Genomic DNA, 18,503 nt, shown 5'->3' on the forward strand with positions numbered 1-18,503 from the left:
ATGGGGCCAGCACCCTACTCCTTGAGCCACAGGTGCTGCCCCTTCTCTTGGGATTCTTTTTTTTTTTTTTGTAGAGACAGAGTCTCACTTTATCGCCCTCGGTAGAGTGCTGTGGCCTCACACAGCTCACAGCAACCTCCAACTCCTGGGCTTAAGCGATTCTCTTGCCTCAGCCTCCCAAGTAGCTGGGACTACAGGCGCGCGCCACAACGCCCGGCTATTTTTTGGTTGCAGTTTGGCCGGGGCCAGGTTTGAACCCGCCACCCTCAGTATATGGGGCCGGCGCCTTACCAACTGAGCCACAGGCGCCACCCTCTCTTGGGATTCTTAAGGCACTTTGATGTGGCTACCTTGCTGCCATGATTCTCAGAAATAGCAGGGGCCAGCAGAGGACCCACTAGAGTCCTGTCCCACGTGTGGCGGGTGTCTAGGGCTTCTCGCTGCTACATGAGCCTAAAGGGGCGGCAGCACCTGAGGTCAGCGGCTGGGGGGTTCATCCTCCCACCTCCCATTTGTCTGTTACTAACAGGCCTTATCTCCTTGACTTTTAGAGAGACCTAGTGTTTAACAGTGGGCACAGGTGCCTCTGCCTAGAAACCCTCTATCCCTGTGACCTGGTCAGCCTTAGAGTGTGAACATGAGATGGTGCAGATTTGCTTCCTGCTTTGAGACCCTCTGACAGGCTTCTTTTGCATTGCCCCCACCTCTTCCTCTTTCAAGCCCACGTCCTGCTTTGCTGACTCTGCTGTACCGACACTCTGCAGGTCTCCATAGCACCACGGACTAATGCTGCTCTGGGCTTCGCTCAGATGCTCCCCCGAGACCAGCATCTCTTCACCAGGGAGCAACTGTTTGAGCGGATGTGCATGGCACTGGGTGGCCGAGCCTCAGAGGCCATCGCCTTCAGCAGGGTCACCTCTGGTGAGGACCAGCACACCAGGAGCCGGGATGTTCTCGGTGTTCTCCCATTGTTAGGCCTCTGTCCTGCTGCAAGGGGGGAACTGATGGAAGAATTGAGTGTGATGCAAGGGGTTTGGAATTTTCTTTTTTTGTTGCTGTTTTTGTTCTTTGACTTTTTGGAGATAGAGTCTCACTCTGTCACCCTGGATAGAGTTCCATGGTGTCATAACTGGCAGCACCTCAAACTCCTGGGCTCAAGGCATCCTTCCACCTCAGCCTCCCACGTAGCTGGGACTATAGGTGCCACCATGACAACTGGCTAGTTTTTGTATTTTTAGTAGAATCACGGTCTCGCTGTTGATCAGGCTAGTCTCAGACTCTGAACTCTTGAGATCCTCCCACCTCAGCCTTCCAGAGTGCTAGGATTACAGGTATGAGCCACCGCACGTGGCCTCATTAGGTGTTTTTTAAAAGATGATCTGTGCGGCAGCGCCTGTGGCTCAGCCGGTAGGGCGCCGGCCCCATATGCCGAGGGTGGCGGGTTCAAACCCAGCCCCGGCCAAACTGCAACAACAACAACAAAAAAAGATGATCTGTGCTTAAAGTGGATTTGGAAGTAAGCAAAGCTTAAAATAATTTCATTGGCAAAATTTTTATGAAGACTATAAATGAATTTTTATGAAGACTATAAATGAATTTAATTGGTAAATTATTTCCAACTTTATTGGAATAAAGTTGAAAGATTCAACATCCCTGTTACTTCACTGGGATGTGCAGCAAGGTGAGAGAGCATCCCTCTTACCTTCTTGCAAAACCCAGGCTTGTGCTTGAGCACAGCTGGGCAGTGAGCCCAGATGTTAATATTTTAATAAGAGAGCATTTCCTTTTTTTGGCTGGAGCCAGGTTTGAACCCACCACCTCCGGTATATGGGGCCGGCGCTCTACTCCTTTGAGCCACAGGTGCTGCCCTAGTGGTTTTTTTTGTTTGTTTGTTTTTTTGAGACAGAGTTTCACTTTGTTTCCCCCAATAGAATGCCGTGGTGTGTTTCCCCCAGTAGAACGCTCACAGCAACCTCAGACTCTTGGGCTCAAGCAATTCTCTTGCCTCAGCCTCCCAAGTAGCTGGGACTATAGGTGCCCACCACTATGTCCAGCTCTTCTTTCTTTTTTGAGACAGAATCTCAAGCTGTTGCCCTGGGTAGAGTGCTGTACTGTCACAGCTCACAGCAACCTTCAACTCTTGGGCTTACATGATTCTCTTGCCTCAGCCTCCCTAAGTAGCTGGGACTATAGGTGCTTGCCACAATGCCTGGCTGGTTTTTTTTTCCCTTGTTGCAGTTGTCATTGTTTTAGCTGGTGCAGGCCAAGTTCAAACCCACCAGCCTCCGTGTATTTGTCCGGTGCTCTACCCACTGAGCTACAGGCGCTGCCTATTATTTTATTATTATTTTTTCTAGAGACAGGTGTCGCTTTTGCTCAGGCTGGTCTAGAATTTGTAAGCTAAGGCATTCTGCGCACCTCAGCCTGCTAAAGTGCTGGGATTACAGGCGTGAGCCACCACGCCCAGCCCTTCAGAGAGCATTTCTTTCGTTCTTTTTTTTTTTTTTTTTTTTTTTTTTTTGAGACAGAGCCTCAAGCTGTTGCCCTGGGTATAGTTCCGTGGCATCGCAGCTTACAACAACCTCCAACTCCTGGTTCAAGCGATTCTCCTGCCTCCGCCTCCCAAGTAGCTGGGACGATAGGTGCCTACCACAATGCCTGGCTATTTTTTGGTTGCAGCCATCATTGTTTGGTGGGCCCAGGCTGGATTTGAATCTGCCAGTTCAGGTGTATATGGCTGGTGCCTTAGCCGCTTGAGCCACAGGCGCCAAGCCAAGAGAGTATTTCTTTAAGTGTTAAACAACAGTAACAAGGCGCAGGTGTCCTGGTTGTCTGGCATTATAGTGGGACTCCCAGGGATAAAATGCATGAGGGTCCCCTGGGCCACAGCACTGAGTGTACTCACCTTGATGCCACATCCCAGGGGCCCAGGATGACCTGCGGAAAGTCACCCGCATTGCCTACTCCATGGTGAAGCAGTTTGGGATGGCACCTGGCATCGGGCCCATCTCCTTCTCTGAGGCACAGGAGGGCTTTGCAGGTGTGGGTCGACGCCCCTTTAGCCAGGGCCTCCAGCAGATGATGGATCACGTGAGTCTGCCCTGCCCAAGGGGGAAAGGTTGCCTGGATCTGCCTGGGTAGGGTCTCTGCTTCCTCAGAGGAGGCTCACCAGCTCACTCTGGGAGAGCCCATCTGTAGGCCCCATGTGGGCTTTTCCTCCTGGGCTTTTGAAGCTCTGTCCTGTTCAAGGGTATTCTGCATGAGGGCCTGCATTCTCCTGCTGAGATTGGAGATGTGAATCTGGGAAGAAAATCAGATGACTGCGTGATGGAGCCAGTGCCCAAGTGGCCATGCACACAGAACCAGCTCGGTGTTGGTCATGTGCTCAGGGGGCAGCTGGGGTGTGACAGAAGCAGGCAGAGCCCCTCCTGGAGGGGCCTGCAGGGTATGAACAGCCATTGAGCAGGGGTCTTTGGCTGTTATCCTGTTCATCGTCAGAGGGAAAGGCCAGTCCCTGCTGCTGAAGATGAGTAGCCGGTGAGTGGTGGTCCTTGACCTGCTGCTGATAAGACTGCCTGCCCTCTGCAGGAAGCAAAGCTGCTGGTGGCCAGGGCCTACAGACACACGGAGAAGGTGCTGCTGGACAACTGGGACAAGCTGCAGGCGGTGAGGCTCTGGTGGGGTATCCAGCCATGGGGTGCTCACCTGCCCATCCTGGCATGAAGTGTTTGCAGTGCACAGGGAGTAGAGGAAGTAGGGGCCATGCAAATTCCACCCCACTCAATAGAAATCTTATATTTTCCATACTTTTTACTAAGAACACATCAAGCCACTTTCCTCAAAGTAGCAAGAACAACATCCCACATTACCTGTACTCACATTAGCAATTACTGAGGCTTTTTTAATCGTCTTCAAACTCCTAAACTTTTCCTGAAAAAAAAAAAAAAAAAAAAAAAATTTTTTTTTTTTTTTTTTTTTTTTTGGAGACAGAGTCTCACTTTCTCACCCTCGGTGGAGTGCCGTAGCATCATAGCTCACAGCATCCTCAGACTCTTGGGCTCAAGCAATTCTCTTGCCTCAGCCTCCTGAGTAGCTGGGACTGCAGGTGCCCACCACAACGCCCCGCTATCCCAGAGTGTTGGAATTACAGGCATGGGCTACTGTGCCAGGCCTGAAAATGTTTTGTTAAATAAACGATTTATTCTTTTTTTATTTTTATTTGTGCAGTTTTGGGGCTCCGTTTGAACCCACCACCTCCGCCATATGGGGCTGGCGCACTACTCCTTTGAGCCACAGCCGCCACCCTTTTTTTTTTTTTTTTTTGCAGTTTTTGGCTGGGCCTGGGTTTGAACCTGCCACTTCCGGCATATGGGGCCAGCGCCCTACCCCTTTGAGCCACAGGCGCCGCCCTTTCTTTTTTTTTTTTTTTTTTGTAGAGACAGAGTCTCACTGTACCGCCCTCGGGTAGAGTGCCGTGGCGTCACACAGCTCACAGCAACCTCTTAACTCTTGGGCTTACGCGATTCTCTTGCCTCAGCCTCCCGAGCAACTGGGACTACAGGCGCCCGCCACAACGCCCGGCTATTTTTTGGTTGCAGTTTGGCCGGGTTTGAACCCGCCACCCTCGGCATATGGGGCTGGCGCCCTACTCACTGAGCCACAGGCGCCGCCCCTTTTCTTTTTTTTTTTTTTGAGTCTCATTATGTCACCCTCAGCAGAGAGCCATGGCGTCACAGTTCCCAGCACCTCAAACTCTTGGGCTTAAGCGATTCTCTTGCTTCAGCTCCCAAGTAGCTGGGACTACAAGCACCTGCCATAACGCCCAGCTATTTTTAGAGACAAGGTCTCCCTTTGGCTCAGGCTGGTCTCGAACCTGTGAGTTCAGGCAATCCACCCCCTCAGCCTCCCAGAGTGCTAGGTTTACAAGCATGAGCCCCTGCTCTGGGCCTTGGCAATGTTTTCGTTTTGGGTAGTTTTAGATTGACAGAAGATTGCAGACAGCACAAAGAAGCCCTTTTGCTCTCTCCGCCTCCCATACCGCTGACCTGAGCACCGTACACATAGTTTTGTGAACTGGAGCCCATACTCAGTCTGGCTGCCTGGTTCTTCCCTGAGGGCCTTTCTCTGTATCCTTCAGGCCTCCATGGGCTCTTCTTGGCTGTGCCAGGATCTCAGACGTTCCTGGTCTTCAATGACTTTAGTAGGTTTTTTTTTTTTTTGAGACAGAGCCTCAAGCTGTTGCCCTGGGTAGAGTGCTGACATCATAGCTCACAGCAACCTCCAACTCCGGAGCTCAAGCGATTCTCCTGCCTCCGCCTTCCAAGTAGCTGAGACTACAAGCACCTGCCACAATGCCTGGCTATTTTTTGGTTGCAGCTGTCGTTGTTTGGCAGGCCCAGGCTGGATTCGAACCCACCAGCTCAGGTGTATGTGGCTGGCACCTTAGCAGCTTGAGCCACAGGTGCGGAGCCGACTTTAGTAGTTTTTTTTTTTTTTGGCCGGGGCAGGGTTTGAACCTGCCACCTCCGGCATATGGGACTGGCGCCCTACTCCTTGAGCCATAGGCGCCGCCCTAGTAGTTGGATTTTTTTTTTGGAGAGATAGAGTCTCACTGTACCGCCCTCCGGTAGAGTGCCATGACGTCACTCAGCTCACAGCAACCTCCAACCCCTGGGCTCACACGATTCTCTTGCCTCAGCCTCCTGAGCAGCTGGGATTACAGGCGCCCGCCACAATGTCCGGCTATTTTTTTGTTTGTTTCAGTTTTTTCCGGGGCTGGGGTTGAACCCGCGACCCTCGGTATATGGGGCCGGTGCCCTACTCACTGAACCACAGGCACCACCTGACTTTAGTAGTTTTGAGGATTTGTTTAGTGTTTTGTAGAACGCTCCTCAGTTGAGATTGTCGGATGTTTTTCTCCCAGTGAGGCTGTGTGGGGTACTTTTGTACCCTTTGGTTCTGATACCTACTGCCCAGAACTCAATAGTGGTGGGCCTTGTGTGTGTGGACAGATGGGCACCACATGCATGCTGCCCTTCCTGAAGGGGGCACTGCTCCCCCAGGCTGCACCAGCATCTGTGTATAGACCAGGCCTCCCTGTTACTGACCAGCTGCTCTGTGGGAGCAGGGATATGTGGGGGACAGGGCTGCAGGCCAAGCACCCACTGAATGGAGTGTGTGATGCTTGAACTGTGAGCTGCTCACTCAGTCAGTACATGGTATATCAGAGCATCCCTTCACAAAGTATTTGTCTTGCAGTACAGCCACAGAAGAATTGCCCCAGTTTCAGGGGTTACCATTTTGTTTTGAAAACATGGAAGCCAACTGTGCACAATGGCTCATGCCTGTAATCCCAGCACTCTTTTTTTTTTTTTTTTTGTAGAGACAGAGTCTCACTGTACCGCCCTCGGGTAGAGTGCCGTGGCGTCACAGGGCTCACAGCAACCTCTAACTCTTGGGCTTAGGCGATTTTCTTGCCTCAGCCTCCCGAGCAGCTGGGACTACAGGCGCCCGCCACAACGCCCGGCTATTTTTTTGTTGCAGTTTGGCCAGGGCTGGGTTTGAACCTGCTACCCTCGGCATATGGGGCCGGCACCCTACTCACTGAGCCACAGGTGCCGCCCAATCCCAGCACTCTTGACAGGCTGAGACAGGTGGATTGCTGGAGCTCAGGAGTTGGAGACCAGCCTAAGTAAGAGCGAAACCCTGTCTATAAAGTAAAATAGCCAGGCGTTCTGGCAGGCGCCTGTAATTCCAGCTACTCAGGAGGCTGAGGCAGGAGGATCGCTCGAGCCCAAGAGTTTAAGGTTGCTATGAGCTATGATGCCATAGCACACTAGCCTGGGCAACAGTGAGGCTCTGTCTTAAAAAAAAAAAAGAAAAGAAAACATGGATGCCTTTTGCCTTATCAGGAACACAAGGTGTGGCTGTAGCAGTGTTCTCTGTGGCCAGGGTGGAGCCACAACAATTGCCACATGTGGAGTGATGTGCAAGTGAGGTGTTTGCCAGGACCACAATCCCTGCCCCCAACTGGGAGGTCCTCCTGCTCACACACCCTCTCCCCAGATTCTGGCCAGGAGGGTTCTGCATTGTACTCCCCCAGCCCGTAGATAGACAAACTGTTTTGTGATGGAAATTGCAGTTTTCAAAACTAAGCAGAGACTTTCAAAGAGAAGTAGAAGAATTGAGGCTGGCAGCTGGCAAGTCATTTCTATGATTGAGACAAAGTGTGGGGACCTGGGACCCGTCTGTGTCAGAGCTGCCACCTCCCTGGGGACTCTCACACTGACCTGTTCTTTCTAGCTGGCGAGCGCCCTTCTGGAAAAGGAGGTGATAAACTACGAGGACATTGAGGCACTTATCGGCCCACCACCTCATGGGCCTAAGAAGATGATTGCCCCACAGAGGTGGATAGATGCCCAGAGAGAGAAGCAGGACTCCGGGGAGGAAGCAGAGGCTCCACTGCCCCCACAAGGGGAAGAGCCGTCTTGGCCCAAGTAGCGTGGACAGCTCCGAGCATGAACTCACTTAGCTGCCTGTGTTTCTTCTCAGCTGAGATTCATCACTCCATGTTGACTGAGGGCTTGATGATCTCTCTGTATGTGATTAGTAAATTTCTTTGCAAAAATGACTGAACTTTGCATTTATGTATTGCTTCCCCTGGGGGAAGATTATCAGTGCTGTTCCAAAGTCTGCATAGAACACTTCTCTTGGGTGGCACCTGTGGCTCAACGGAGTAGGGTGCTGCCCCATATGCTGGAGGTGGTGGGTTCAAACCCAGCCCCAGCCAAAAACTAAAAAAAAAAAAAAAAGTGAGACTGTCTCAAAAAAAAAGGAAAGCTAGCCGGGCGTTGTGGCGGGCACCTGTAGTCCCAGCTACTCGGAAGGCTGAGGCAAGAGAATCGCTTAAGCCCAGGAATTGGAGGTTGCTGTGAGCTGTGTGAGGCCACGGCACTCTACCAAGGGCCATAAAGTGAGACTCTGTCTCTACAAAAAAAAAAGGAAAGAACACTTCTCTTGTTCTCAGTGCAGGGCTGGCCCTGAGGCAGCACTCAAAGTCTGAGCAGACCCCTATTTATGCCCAGGCTTGAGCACAGCCTCAGGGCCTGCAGCCCCTCAGAATGCTGGCAGAGTCCAAATGAAGGGAACCTCTAGGCAGTTGCCCTGGCTCTGTCGTCATGTTCCCTCATTGGTGAGGGCACACAGTTCCTTCTAGGCCATGGAGGAACACTGCCATATACTACCCTATGGACAGGCTCCAGTTGGGAGCCTCTCCTAATGGTCCAGTTGAATGGGTTGGGGATGCCCAAGATTTTACTGTCCTGAGTGTTGTTGTGGCACTTTACTAATAAATTCTGTGGGTAGAGACTCCACATGTGTGCTGTCTGGCCAGCTCTAACCCAGACCCGAGAGACTTATCCTAGATGACAAGATCTTTTGTCTTCTGTTTATGAGTGATGCAGGAATCTGGGCCCTGGACCCTGTAGGGATAAAGGACATAGGATGCCCAGTGAGAGAGGATCCCTGAGAAGGGTGGGGTCTAGAACAGGTCTTCTCAAGGAGACCACAAGAATACACCTGCAGGGTCCTCTCCATGTTGACTCAGCTCTCAGGAATTTATAGACTTACTTTCTGAAAGTTGGAAATTTCCACTTCTGTGAAATCCTGTAGTTCTGTTGGATCTGGAATAGCATCTCCTGCTTGGTTCGAACTGACCAATGGAAAAGGTACCTATAGGTTGAAACTTTTTTTTTTTTTTTTTTAGAGACTCTCACTTTATTGCCCTCAGTAGAGTGCTTTGGCATCACACAGCTCATAGCAACTCCAACTCCTAGGCTTAAGCGATTCTCTTGCCTCAGCCTCCTGAGTAGCTGGGACCACAGGCGCCCACCACAATGCCTGGCTATTTTTTGTTGCAGTTTGGCCGGGGCCAAACCCACCACCCTCCGTATATGGGGCCGGTGCCCTACTCACTGAGCCACAGGCACCGCCCAAGGGTTGAAACTTTTTGGCTGGAGATAAGGGAAAGACCAAGTCAGTAGCGGAACGCAGCCATTTCGAATTCTTCTATGCTGTAGCTTCTATGCTATGATCCACTTTCATCTACTTAGGTGAGTTAGGTCTCCCTGTGAAGACACACATTTGTTCTTTAAGTAGTTATGTATGTACTTAATACAATAACAGAAAACCCCAGAAGGGCTGGGCATAGTGGCTCACGCCTATAATGCCAGCACTCTGAGAGGCTGAGGTAGGTAGATTGCCTGAGCTCAGGAGTGCGAGACCAGCCTGAGCCAGAGCTAGACCCCATCACTTTTTTTTTTTTTTTTTTGTAGTTTTTGGCCAGAACCCGCTGGGCTTGAACCCGCCACCTCCAGCATATGGAATATGAGGCCCGAGCCCTACTCCTTTGAGCCACAGGAACCGTCCCCAGACTCTATCTGAAAAAAAAAAAAAAAAAAAAAAAAGCTGGGAGTTGTGGCAGGTGCCTGTAGTCCCAGCTACTTGGGAGCTGAGGCAAGAGAATTGCTTAAGCCCAAGGCTTTGAGGTTGCTACAGCACTCTACTGACAGTGACAAAACTGTTTCAAAAAAAGAAAAGAAAAAAAAAAAAACAAGATGATTAAAAAAAATTTTTTTTTTTTTTTGAGAGTCTCACTATATCGCCCTTAGTAGAATGCCATGGCATCACAGCTCACAGCAACCTCCAACTCTTGAGCTTAAGCAATTCTCTTGCCTCAGCCTCCCAAGTAGCTGGGACTACAGGTGCCCACCACAATACCTGACTATTTTTTTGTCGCAGTTGTCGTTTAGCTGGCCGGGGCTGGGTTCAAACCTGCCAGCCTTGGTGCATGTGGCCAGCACCACTACCACTGTGCTATTCATGCTGAGCCCGTTAAAGAATCTTAAAAGTTATTGTACACAGCTATGATTTAATAAAAAAAAAAAAATCTTAAAAAATTAACTTACAGTTCTCAAATCATAATACAAGGTATTGCTTATTCTTCTCCATTCTGGTCTATACTGATAAACATTTGTGACTCACACAATGGCGTACTTCGAGTTTTCCATTCACTGGTATTTCTCATGATGTGGGCATATATTCTGCTCTTTTTACATCTTCTGTCTTCCTGATGATGAGCTTTTTTTTTTTTTTTTTCTTGAGACAGAGTCTTACTGTCTTGCCCTAGGTAGAGTGCCTTGGCATCATCGAAGCTCACAGAACGTCAGACTCCTGGGCTCAAGTGAGCCTCCCGAGTAGCTGGGACTACAAGCAACCATCGCAATGCCCGGCTAGTTTTTCTATTTTTAGTAGAGACAATCTTGCTCTTGCTCAGGTTTGTCTCAAACTCCCGGGTTCAAGGGATCTTCCGGCCTCAACCTTCCAGAGCACTGGGTTTATAAGTGTGAGCCACTATGCCACTATGTTTTGAGATAGTCACTCTGTTGCCCAGGCTAGAATGTGTGGCATCAGCTAAGCTCTCAGCAACCTCAAACTCCTGGGTTCAAGTGATCCTTTTGCCTCCTGTGTAGCTGGCCTTGTAGGTACCTTTTGCTCAGGAAAAAGGGTTCTCGCTGAGTCACAACTTGCACTTTCTTTTTTTTTTTTTGTAGAGACAGAGTCTCACCTTATCGCTCTCGGTAGAGTGCCGTGGCGTCACACAGCTCACAGCAACCTCCAAATCCTTGGGCCTAAGTGATTCTCTTGCCTCAGCCTCCCAAGTAGCTGGGACTACAGGCGCCTGCCACAACGCCCGGCTAACAACTTGCACTTTCTAACACCCAAAGGTGTCTCAGTAAGATTGGAAACTATCAGCAACCTGTTTATTCAGTGTAGGACACTGGCCTCCACATTTCTTTTTTTTTTTTTACGTTTTAGTTTTTTTGTAGAGACAGAGTCTCACTTTATGGCCCTCAGTAGAGTACCATGGCCTAACACAGCTCACAGCAACCTCCAACTCCTGGGCCTAAGTGATTCTCTTGCCTCAGCCTCCCAAGCAGCTGAGACTACAGGCGCCCGCCACAACGCCCGGCTATTTTTTGGTTGCAGTTTGGCCGGGGCCGGGTTTGAACCTGCCACCCTCGGTATATGGGGCCGGCGCCTTACCCACTGAGCCACAGGCGCCGCCCTGGCCTCTACATTTCACATCCTGTGTCATTAATTTTTGAGACAGTCTCACTGTCACCCTGGATGGAGTGCTGTGGCATCATAGCTCACAGCAACCTCAAACTCTTGGGCTCTAGAAATCCTCTTGCCTCAGCCTCCTGAGTAGCTGGGACTAAAGGCACCTGCCACAACACCTGGGTAATTTTTCTATTTTTAGTAGAGACAAGTCTCACTGTTGCTCAGGCTGGTCTCGAACTCCTAAGCTCAAGGAATCCACCTGCCTCAGCCTCCCAGAGTGCTGGGATTAGAGGCATGAACCACCATGCCTGGCTGTCATGAAATTTTTTTTTTTTTGTAGAGACAGAGTCTCACCTCATGGCCCTCGGTAGAGTGCCATTGCATCACACAGCTCACAGCAACCTCCCACTGCTGGGCTTAAGCGATTCTCTTGCCTCAGCCTCCCAAGTAGCTGGGACTACAGGCGCCCACCACAACACCCAGCTATTTTTTGGTTGCAGTTCAGCCGGGGCCAGGTTTGAACCCACCACCCTCGGCATATGGGGCCGGCGCCCCACCAACTGAGCCACAGGCGCCGCCCTGTGATGACATTCTTAAAACTTGTGTATTGTTTTACCAGGAGGGGTTGGAGACACCTGTAATCCTAGCCCTCTGGGAGGGTGAGGCAGGAGAATCCTATGAGATCAGGAGTTGGAGACCAGCCTGAGCAACAGCTAGACCCCATCTCTACTAAATATAGGAAAAAAAAAAAAAAAACTAGCCCAGCATTGTGGTCCACACAACTGCAGCTACTTGGGAGGCTGAAGCAAGAGGATCACTTTAGCCCAGGACTTTTAGGTTGCTGTCAATTAGGCTGATGCCACAGCACTCTAACCAGGGTACCAAGTGAGACTGTCTCAAAAAAAGTTGGGGTTTTTTTTAGCGACAGAGTGTGTCACTTGGTCGCCCTCGGTAGAGTGCTGTTGCATCACAGTTCACAGCAACCTCCAGCTCTTGGGCTTAGGCGATTCTCTTGCCTCAGCCTCCCCAGTAGCTGGGACTACAGGCACCTGCCACAACGCCTGGCTATTTTTTGTTGAAGTTTTACTGGAGCCGTGTTTGAACCCGCCACCCTCGGTAGAGGGGGCCAGCGCCCTACTCACTGAGCCACAGGTGCCATCCTCCCTCAAAAAAGGAGGGGTAAGCCATGTGGTAGCAGTAAGGGCTCACATTAAAGACGGTTATTGTGATATAAAGGTTTACAGAGAGCACTCAGAGAATAAGAGGTGATGAGAACACAGGACATGGATGTATGCCTGGCTACTTAATTTTTTTTTTTGTAGAGACAGAGTCTTACTTTATGGCCCTCAGTAGAGTGCCATGGCATCACACAGCTCACAGCAACCTCCAGCTCCTGGTCTTAAGCGATTCTCTTGCCTCAGCCTCCCGAGTAGCTGGGACCACAGGCGCCCGCCACAAAGCCCAGCTATTTTTTGGTTGCAGTTTGGCCGGGGCCAGGTTTGAACCCGCCACCCTCGGTATATGGGGCCGGCGCCTTACCGACTGAGCCACAGGTGCCGCCCTTAATTTTTATTTTTAAGATGCTTGTCTCTAAAAAAAATATTTAAGATGCTGTCTCTGTCTCGAGAGGCAGTAGGAGGGAATGGGACACAATTATAAGAGGGACTTTACCTAACAAATGCCATCAGTGTAATCTCTTTGTACCCTCAATAATCCTGAAACAAAAATAGAGAAGCAGTAGGCACAGCAACTGTGATGTTTGCATTCGGACCCTCACGACCTGGGGAAGGTACCTAATCCTGTCAAGTTTCCTCATTTGGAAAGGGGGGGCCAAAGAAGTAGCTCCCATCTCATTGGGTAGCCGTGTGGAATTAAATATGAAAATGCACATGAAGTACTGAATGTCCAGTTTACTAAAGACACTGAGTAAATGTTAATTTTACCTACAAAATGAAATAAATATTCCAAACAGGACGGGAATAAACGCTGGAACGAGGCTCAGCATCGACAGGACAGTGGTTATGGTGCCAGCCACATACATTGAGGCTGGCTGGTTCGAACCCAGCCCTGGCCTGCCAAACAATGACAACTGCAACAAAAAAATAGCCGGGCGTTGCAGCGGTGCCTGTAGTCCTAGCTACTTGGGAGGCTAAGGCAAGAGGATAGCTTGAGCCCAAGAGTTTGAGGTTGCTGTGAGCTGTGACGCCACAGCACTGTACCCAGGGCGACATAGCCATGTCTCAAAATAAATAATAATTTTAAAAATGGGCTTTTTGGGGAAGCATTTTGAAGTATTTCTTCTTTTTCTATTGTCTATAAGATTCAGCATAATCTATTTTTTGAAATTATCTTTTATTTATATTAGTTGTCTATTTTTTGAGACTAAAAATAAACTGATGACTCCATACTGAATCTGAGTCAAAGCATTCTATAATAGACATACTCTTATTTGACAGTGTGAATGTTACTTTCTTTGCATTATTATTTTTGCTTAATATTGATGCAGCAATTCTCCTATTTCTTTTCTGAACGTATTTATGTTCGTTTATTATTTACTAGGTTTTTGTTTCTAGTCCTTATCTTAAACATTGTTATTGTTATTAAATTAAAAAAAAAAATGGGCTCAGCACCTGTGGCTCAAGGGGCTAAGGCCCCAGCCACATACACCTGAGCTGGCGGGTTTGAATCCAGCCTGGGCCCGCCAAACAACAATGATGGCTGAAACCAAAAAATAGCTGAGCGGGCGCCGGCCCCATATACCGAGGGTGGCGGGTTCAAACTCGGCCCCGGCTTGACTGCAACAAACAAATAGCCCGGCGTTGTGGCGGGCACCTATAGTCCCAGCTACTCGGGAGGCTGAGAGAAGAAAATCGCTTAAACCCAGAAGGTGGAGGTTGCTGTGAGCTGTGTGAGGCCACGGCACTCTACCGAGGGCCATAAAGTGAGACTCTGTCTCTACAAAAAAAAAAATAGCTGAGCGTTGTGACGGGCGCCTGTAGTCCCAGCTACTTGGGAGGTGGAGGCAGGAGAATCGCTTGAGCCCAGAATCGCTTGTGAGCTGTGACGCCACAGCAGGGCGACAGCTTGAGGCTCTGTCTCAAAAAATAAAAAAAACGCTGGAACGAGGAAAACGAGGAATTTAGGTGGCGCTGGTTCGCATTTCAATAAATCCTTTGCACCTTAGCACCTCTAACATACTGTGTCTCCGCAATGTACAAAGTAAAATTCCTAGAATTCGAACCAGGACTCCGCTGAGTTGAAACTGCCTATTTTCCTTCCGCCTTGGGACTGCTGCCCTCTTATCCCGCGAAGGCCGCCCACGGCCCACGCACAGGCTGAAGCGCCGGCCGCGCTGCCGCGGTTGCGAAGTGGACAGACGCACGCAGCACCCGAGAAGGATCGTCCGCAACGCTGGGCCCAGGTCCCGCAGCAGTTCTCCGGGGCCCAAGCGGCGCCGTGTCGTCACTTCCTTCTTTCCTGGCTCGGATTGGTCGGAACACTCGGCGCTTGTGATTGGTCGAGCCCACCACCATCCCAGGGTGCTTGGCGGCGGTGTCTCCTTTCCGCTCGGCTTCTCTCCCACTTAGAGGTTAGCACTCTCTGTTTCGTCCCATGCGGGCGCCATCCGACTCCATCGGGCACCATCGAACTCCTTCTGCTTCCTCCTGTCGCTACCGGGCTAGCTTAGCGGCCGAAGTAGCTATGAAGGGGCCTTGGGTCCAAGTCAGGGCCTCTGCCGCCGACGGGTCGGGGTCCTGGTTCTTTGGGCGCTACCTAGCGGCCAGGGCCGGAGGGCTTGGGGCGGTGTCCTGGGGGTCGCGCGGCCGCGTCCCGGTCTCTCACTCGCTCCTCTCCTCTTGGCGGCCCCAGCGCCGTAGGCAGCCATGGCGCCAAGCCGGAATGGCATGATCTTGAAGCCACACTTCCACAAGGACTGGCAGCGGCGCGTGGCCACGTGGTTCAATCAGCCGGCTCGGAAGATCCGCAGGTGAGTGGACGGCGGTGGTACTGAGGCCCTGGTCGGCCTTCGGTGGGTGGCGCGGTGGCCTGGGCGGTAGCCGCGCCGCACCGCCGTCGGCTTCAGGTGACCACGGCTGCACTTACCTCTCGACAGGCGCAAGGCCCGGCAAGCAAAGGCGCGCCGCATTGCCCCGCGCCCCGCGTCCGGCCCTATCCGGCCCATCGTCAGGTGCCCCACGGTGAGGTACCACACCAAAGTTCGCGCTGGCAGGGGCTTCAGCCTGGAGGAGTTGCGGGTGAGTTTTGGCAAACCCGCGTTATCGGAGGCAGGTTGTAGTTGGTCTCTGCTGCTCTCAGTTGAATGATGACATTCTCCGGAATCTCTGTACTGCATTGATGAAAGTACATTTGAACCCTTTTCCATCTGATAACTGAGCGTTTTCGCTTGAGCCTGGAGGCTAGGGACTGCTCGCCCTTGGCTTCACTTGGGTGCTTCTGTGGGCAGGTGGCCGGCATCCACAAGAAGGTGGCCCGGACCATCGGGATTTCCGTGGATCCGAGGAGGAGGAACAAGTCGACTGAGTCCCTGCAGGCGAACGTGCAGCGTCTGAAGGAGTACCGGTCCAAACTCATCCTCTTCCCCAGGAAACCCTCGGCCCCCAAGAAGGGGGACAGTTCTGTGAGTACAGTGCTGAGCCGGTGGGGTGTGGGTACAGTAGTGTTGGAAGATGCCTTTGGAGAGGCTTAGTCCAGTTGTCCTTGTGTTCAGCTGTTTTAAGAAAGAAAAATATTCCCCTGCTGTCTTTTCATCTTCCCAAACGTGGCTGTTAGTATTAGTGAGGAGTTGATTTTGTCATTAATCAAAAGGGCTGAGATTAACCATTGTCTTTCTCAGTAATGAGGCCTGTTTGGTGGTGGTGTTGCTGGCTTGTAGCCTCCTTTTTTCCGTGAGAGACATTCTATCCAAGAACATTTCTAGAAACACTTTGTTGAAGGAAGTTGATAGTTAATTTCTGCCTTCCTGGGAATTGAATTTGGGAATGGTTCTACTCTATGCTGTCCCTGTGTCACCGGTAGGTGGGATTTTAAAAAGCCTCCATTTCTGCTTGTTTTGGCCACTAGACAGAATAGGTATCTTGACAATGTACTATTACTGGTCACATGGGGGCTTAAGCCACGTGGGACGCTAAAAATATAGGCACTGGCTCCTTTTCCAAGAACATAGGACAGACAGGGAGAGATATGGGCCTGTCTTAAGTATACAGTGAAGTTAATCCACTTAACTCTTTTCTCCTTAACAAACAGAAAGAAGAACTCAAATTGGCCACCCAGCTCACAGGACCTGTCATGCCCATACGAAATGTAAGTGAACCCTCAGCTCCCTGAGTTTATGGGTTAAGCGAGATGGGTGGATGGATACATGGGTGCTTATTGGAGCAGGGGGTCAGGCTAAAGGGGGGTGACTCAGTGGCATCTGGCATGGGTATAGAGATTTACAAGTTTTTGGAGAGGATCATTCTTTTTGCTCTGGTTAGCGCAACCCTAAATTCTTAACAGATAGACTTTCATGAGACGCATCCTTTTCCTGCCTTTTGGGAAGCTTTAGGACAATATTTCTCAACCCTTTTTAAACTCATGGCACTCTAGAACCTATAGTTAAACTTCCTTGCCCCACTTAAATTGTATTGATCAAAAAAAAGTTAAAAGAATGTACTTGTTTTGAACTTTTTTTTTCCATACGGTCTCACTTTATCACCTTTAGTAGAGTACCATGGCTTCATGGCTCACAGCAACCTCAAATCTTGGGCTCAAACGATTCTCTTGCCTCAGCCTCCTAAATAGTTGGGACTACAGGCACCTACCACAGCTCCCAGCTATTTTTAGAGATGAGGTCTCGCTCTGGCGAAGGCTGGTCTCAAAACTCAGGAACTCAGGTAATCTACCCTCTTGGCCTCCCAGAGTGCTGGGATTACAGGCATTGAGCCACTGTGCTGAGGCTTGTTGGAACTTCTTTCAGAAACAATTTAATTAATTAATGATCTTCAAAAACTTCCCAGTTGCTATTTGGAAGCCCAAGCCACAGGCTTTGGGGGTGTTTGATCAGATCCTAACCCTAACCTTCCTTCCTGGGGACATGCTTCAGATCTGAGGTGCTATGGGTTTGGGGTTATTTATTTTTCATTCTTGCAGTCAAAAATCCATAAATTAGGAGAGAATTGTACTTTTTAAACTTAAATCCCAGGTAGGGTGGCTGTGGCTCTTTTCCTTGGCAGCCTCAGTAGCTCTTCAGCAGTGCCTAAGCAGCATTGATCAGTCTACCATGCAGTCCTCCAGGTTTGCTGACCTAAGTGGAGGTTTCACCCTTCTCCCTTCCTTCCAGGTCTATAAGAAGGAGAAAGCCAGAGTCATCACGGAGGAGGAGAAGAACTTCAAGGCATTTGCCAGTCTTCGTATGGCCCGAGCCAATGCCCGACTCTTTGGCATACGGGCAAAAAGAGCCAAGGAAGCTGCAGAACAGGATGTTGAAAAGAAAAAATAAAGCCCTCTTGGGGACTTTAAATAAATCAGGAGTAAAGCTGGGTCTGCATGTGGTGTGTCCTTGGAGGCCTGGTGTAGGGCCTGGGGCTTTGACTTCTGGCAGGGGATTATTTGGGAGTGTGTTGTTAAAGGGCAGTCCAAAACCAGGGTTGCCTTGTAGTTTTTTGTGTTTAGCCATTGTTGATTATCGCTGGTTTAATGCCAGCTTTCTTTCTTTCTTTTTTTTTTTTTTTTTTTTTTTTGAGAAAGCCTCACTTAATCACCTTCAGTAGAATGTCATGGAGTCACAGCTCACAGCAACCTTCAACTCCTGGGCTTAAGCGATTCTCTTGCCTCAGCCTCCCCAGTAGCTAGGACTACAGGTGCCCAGCTATTTTTTGGTTGTATTTTGGCTGGGACCGGGTTTGAACTCGCCACCCTCAGTATATGGGGCTGGTGCCCTACCCCCTGAGCCACAGGCACCATCCCTAATAACAGCTTTCTACAGAGAGGTTATAGATGGTGACTTTTTTTGAGACAGTCTCACTTTGCTCTCCTGGGTAGAGGGGTTCCATAGCATCACAGCTCAGAGCAACCTCAAACCTCTTGGGCTCAAGCAATTCTCTTACCTCATTCTTCCAAGTACCTGAGACTACAGGACCCCACCACAAGGCCTGGCTAGTTTTAGAGATGAGGTCTTGCTCTGGCTCAGGCTGGTCTTGTGAGTTGAACTCCTAAGCTCAGGCAATCCACCTGCCATGGCCTCAGAGTGCTACCCTGTTTCCCTGAAAATAAGACCTACTTACAGGAAAGATAAGATGTCCTCTGAAAATAAGACCTAGCACATCTTTGGGAGCATACCTTAAAATAAGACTGTGAAAAAAATAAGACAGTGTCTTATTTTT

At 50.1% G+C, this 18,503-nt stretch overlaps 2 protein-coding genes and 1 non-coding gene across 5 annotated transcripts in view; all 3 read left to right on the plus strand.

The window, feature by feature from the left end:
* The window catches only part of SPG7 (SPG7 matrix AAA peptidase subunit, paraplegin), a 48,485-nt gene extending 40,855 nt beyond the window's left edge, over positions 1–7,630 (plus strand). The window contains exons 14-17 of one of the 3 annotated variants that reach the window (XM_053555417.1): positions 765–921; positions 2,924–3,090; positions 3,589–3,666; positions 7,303–7,630. In XM_053555417.1, the coding sequence (XP_053411392.1) occupies positions 765–921; positions 2,924–3,090; positions 3,589–3,666; positions 7,303–7,500 (600 nt within the window). In that variant the 3' untranslated portion in view covers positions 7,501–7,630. Of the gene's footprint in view, positions 1–764; positions 922–2,923; positions 3,091–3,588; positions 3,667–7,302 lie in introns of those variants that run through there. The other 2 variants (XM_053555426.1, XR_008373239.1) reach the window with 2 other exon arrangements.
* A 6,981-nt stretch (positions 7,631–14,611) lies between these two features.
* Positions 14,612–17,642, plus strand: RPL13 (ribosomal protein L13). The gene is made up of 6 exons (XM_053555563.1): positions 14,612–14,710; positions 14,992–15,109; positions 15,236–15,377; positions 15,587–15,760; positions 16,387–16,443; positions 17,462–17,642. Exons 2-6 carry the CDS (start codon positions 15,006–15,008, stop codon positions 17,618–17,620), a joined length of 636 nt encoding a protein of 211 aa, XP_053411538.1. The 5' UTR covers positions 14,612–14,710; positions 14,992–15,005; the 3' UTR covers positions 17,621–17,642.
* LOC128580290 (small nucleolar RNA MBII-202) lies at positions 15,444–15,527 on the plus strand. Its single transcript, XR_008378590.1, has one exon. It is a non-coding gene; the product is annotated as a small nucleolar RNA MBII-202 (small nucleolar RNA).
* Positions 17,643–18,503: the final 861 nt, after the last annotated feature.

This window comes from Nycticebus coucang, chromosome 2 (assembly GCF_027406575.1).
Source record: "Nycticebus coucang isolate mNycCou1 chromosome 2, mNycCou1.pri, whole genome shotgun sequence".
Taxonomy (NCBI): Eukaryota; Metazoa; Chordata; class Mammalia; order Primates; family Lorisidae; genus Nycticebus; species Nycticebus coucang.

Bases quoted from the DNA above. Each gene is read 5' to 3' on its own strand.
- RPL13 (XM_053555563.1), top strand. From the start codon at position 15,006: ATGGCGCCAAGCCGGAATGGCATGATCTTGAAGCCACACTTCCACAAG. The intron at 15,110-15,235 runs GTGAGTGGACGG...ACCTCTCGACAG, and splicing joins CCGGCTCGGAAGATCCGCAG to GCGCAAGGCCCGGCAAGCAA. The intron at 16,444-17,461 runs GTAAGTGAACCC...CCTTCCTTCCAG, and splicing joins CTGTCATGCCCATACGAAAT to GTCTATAAGAAGGAGAAAGC.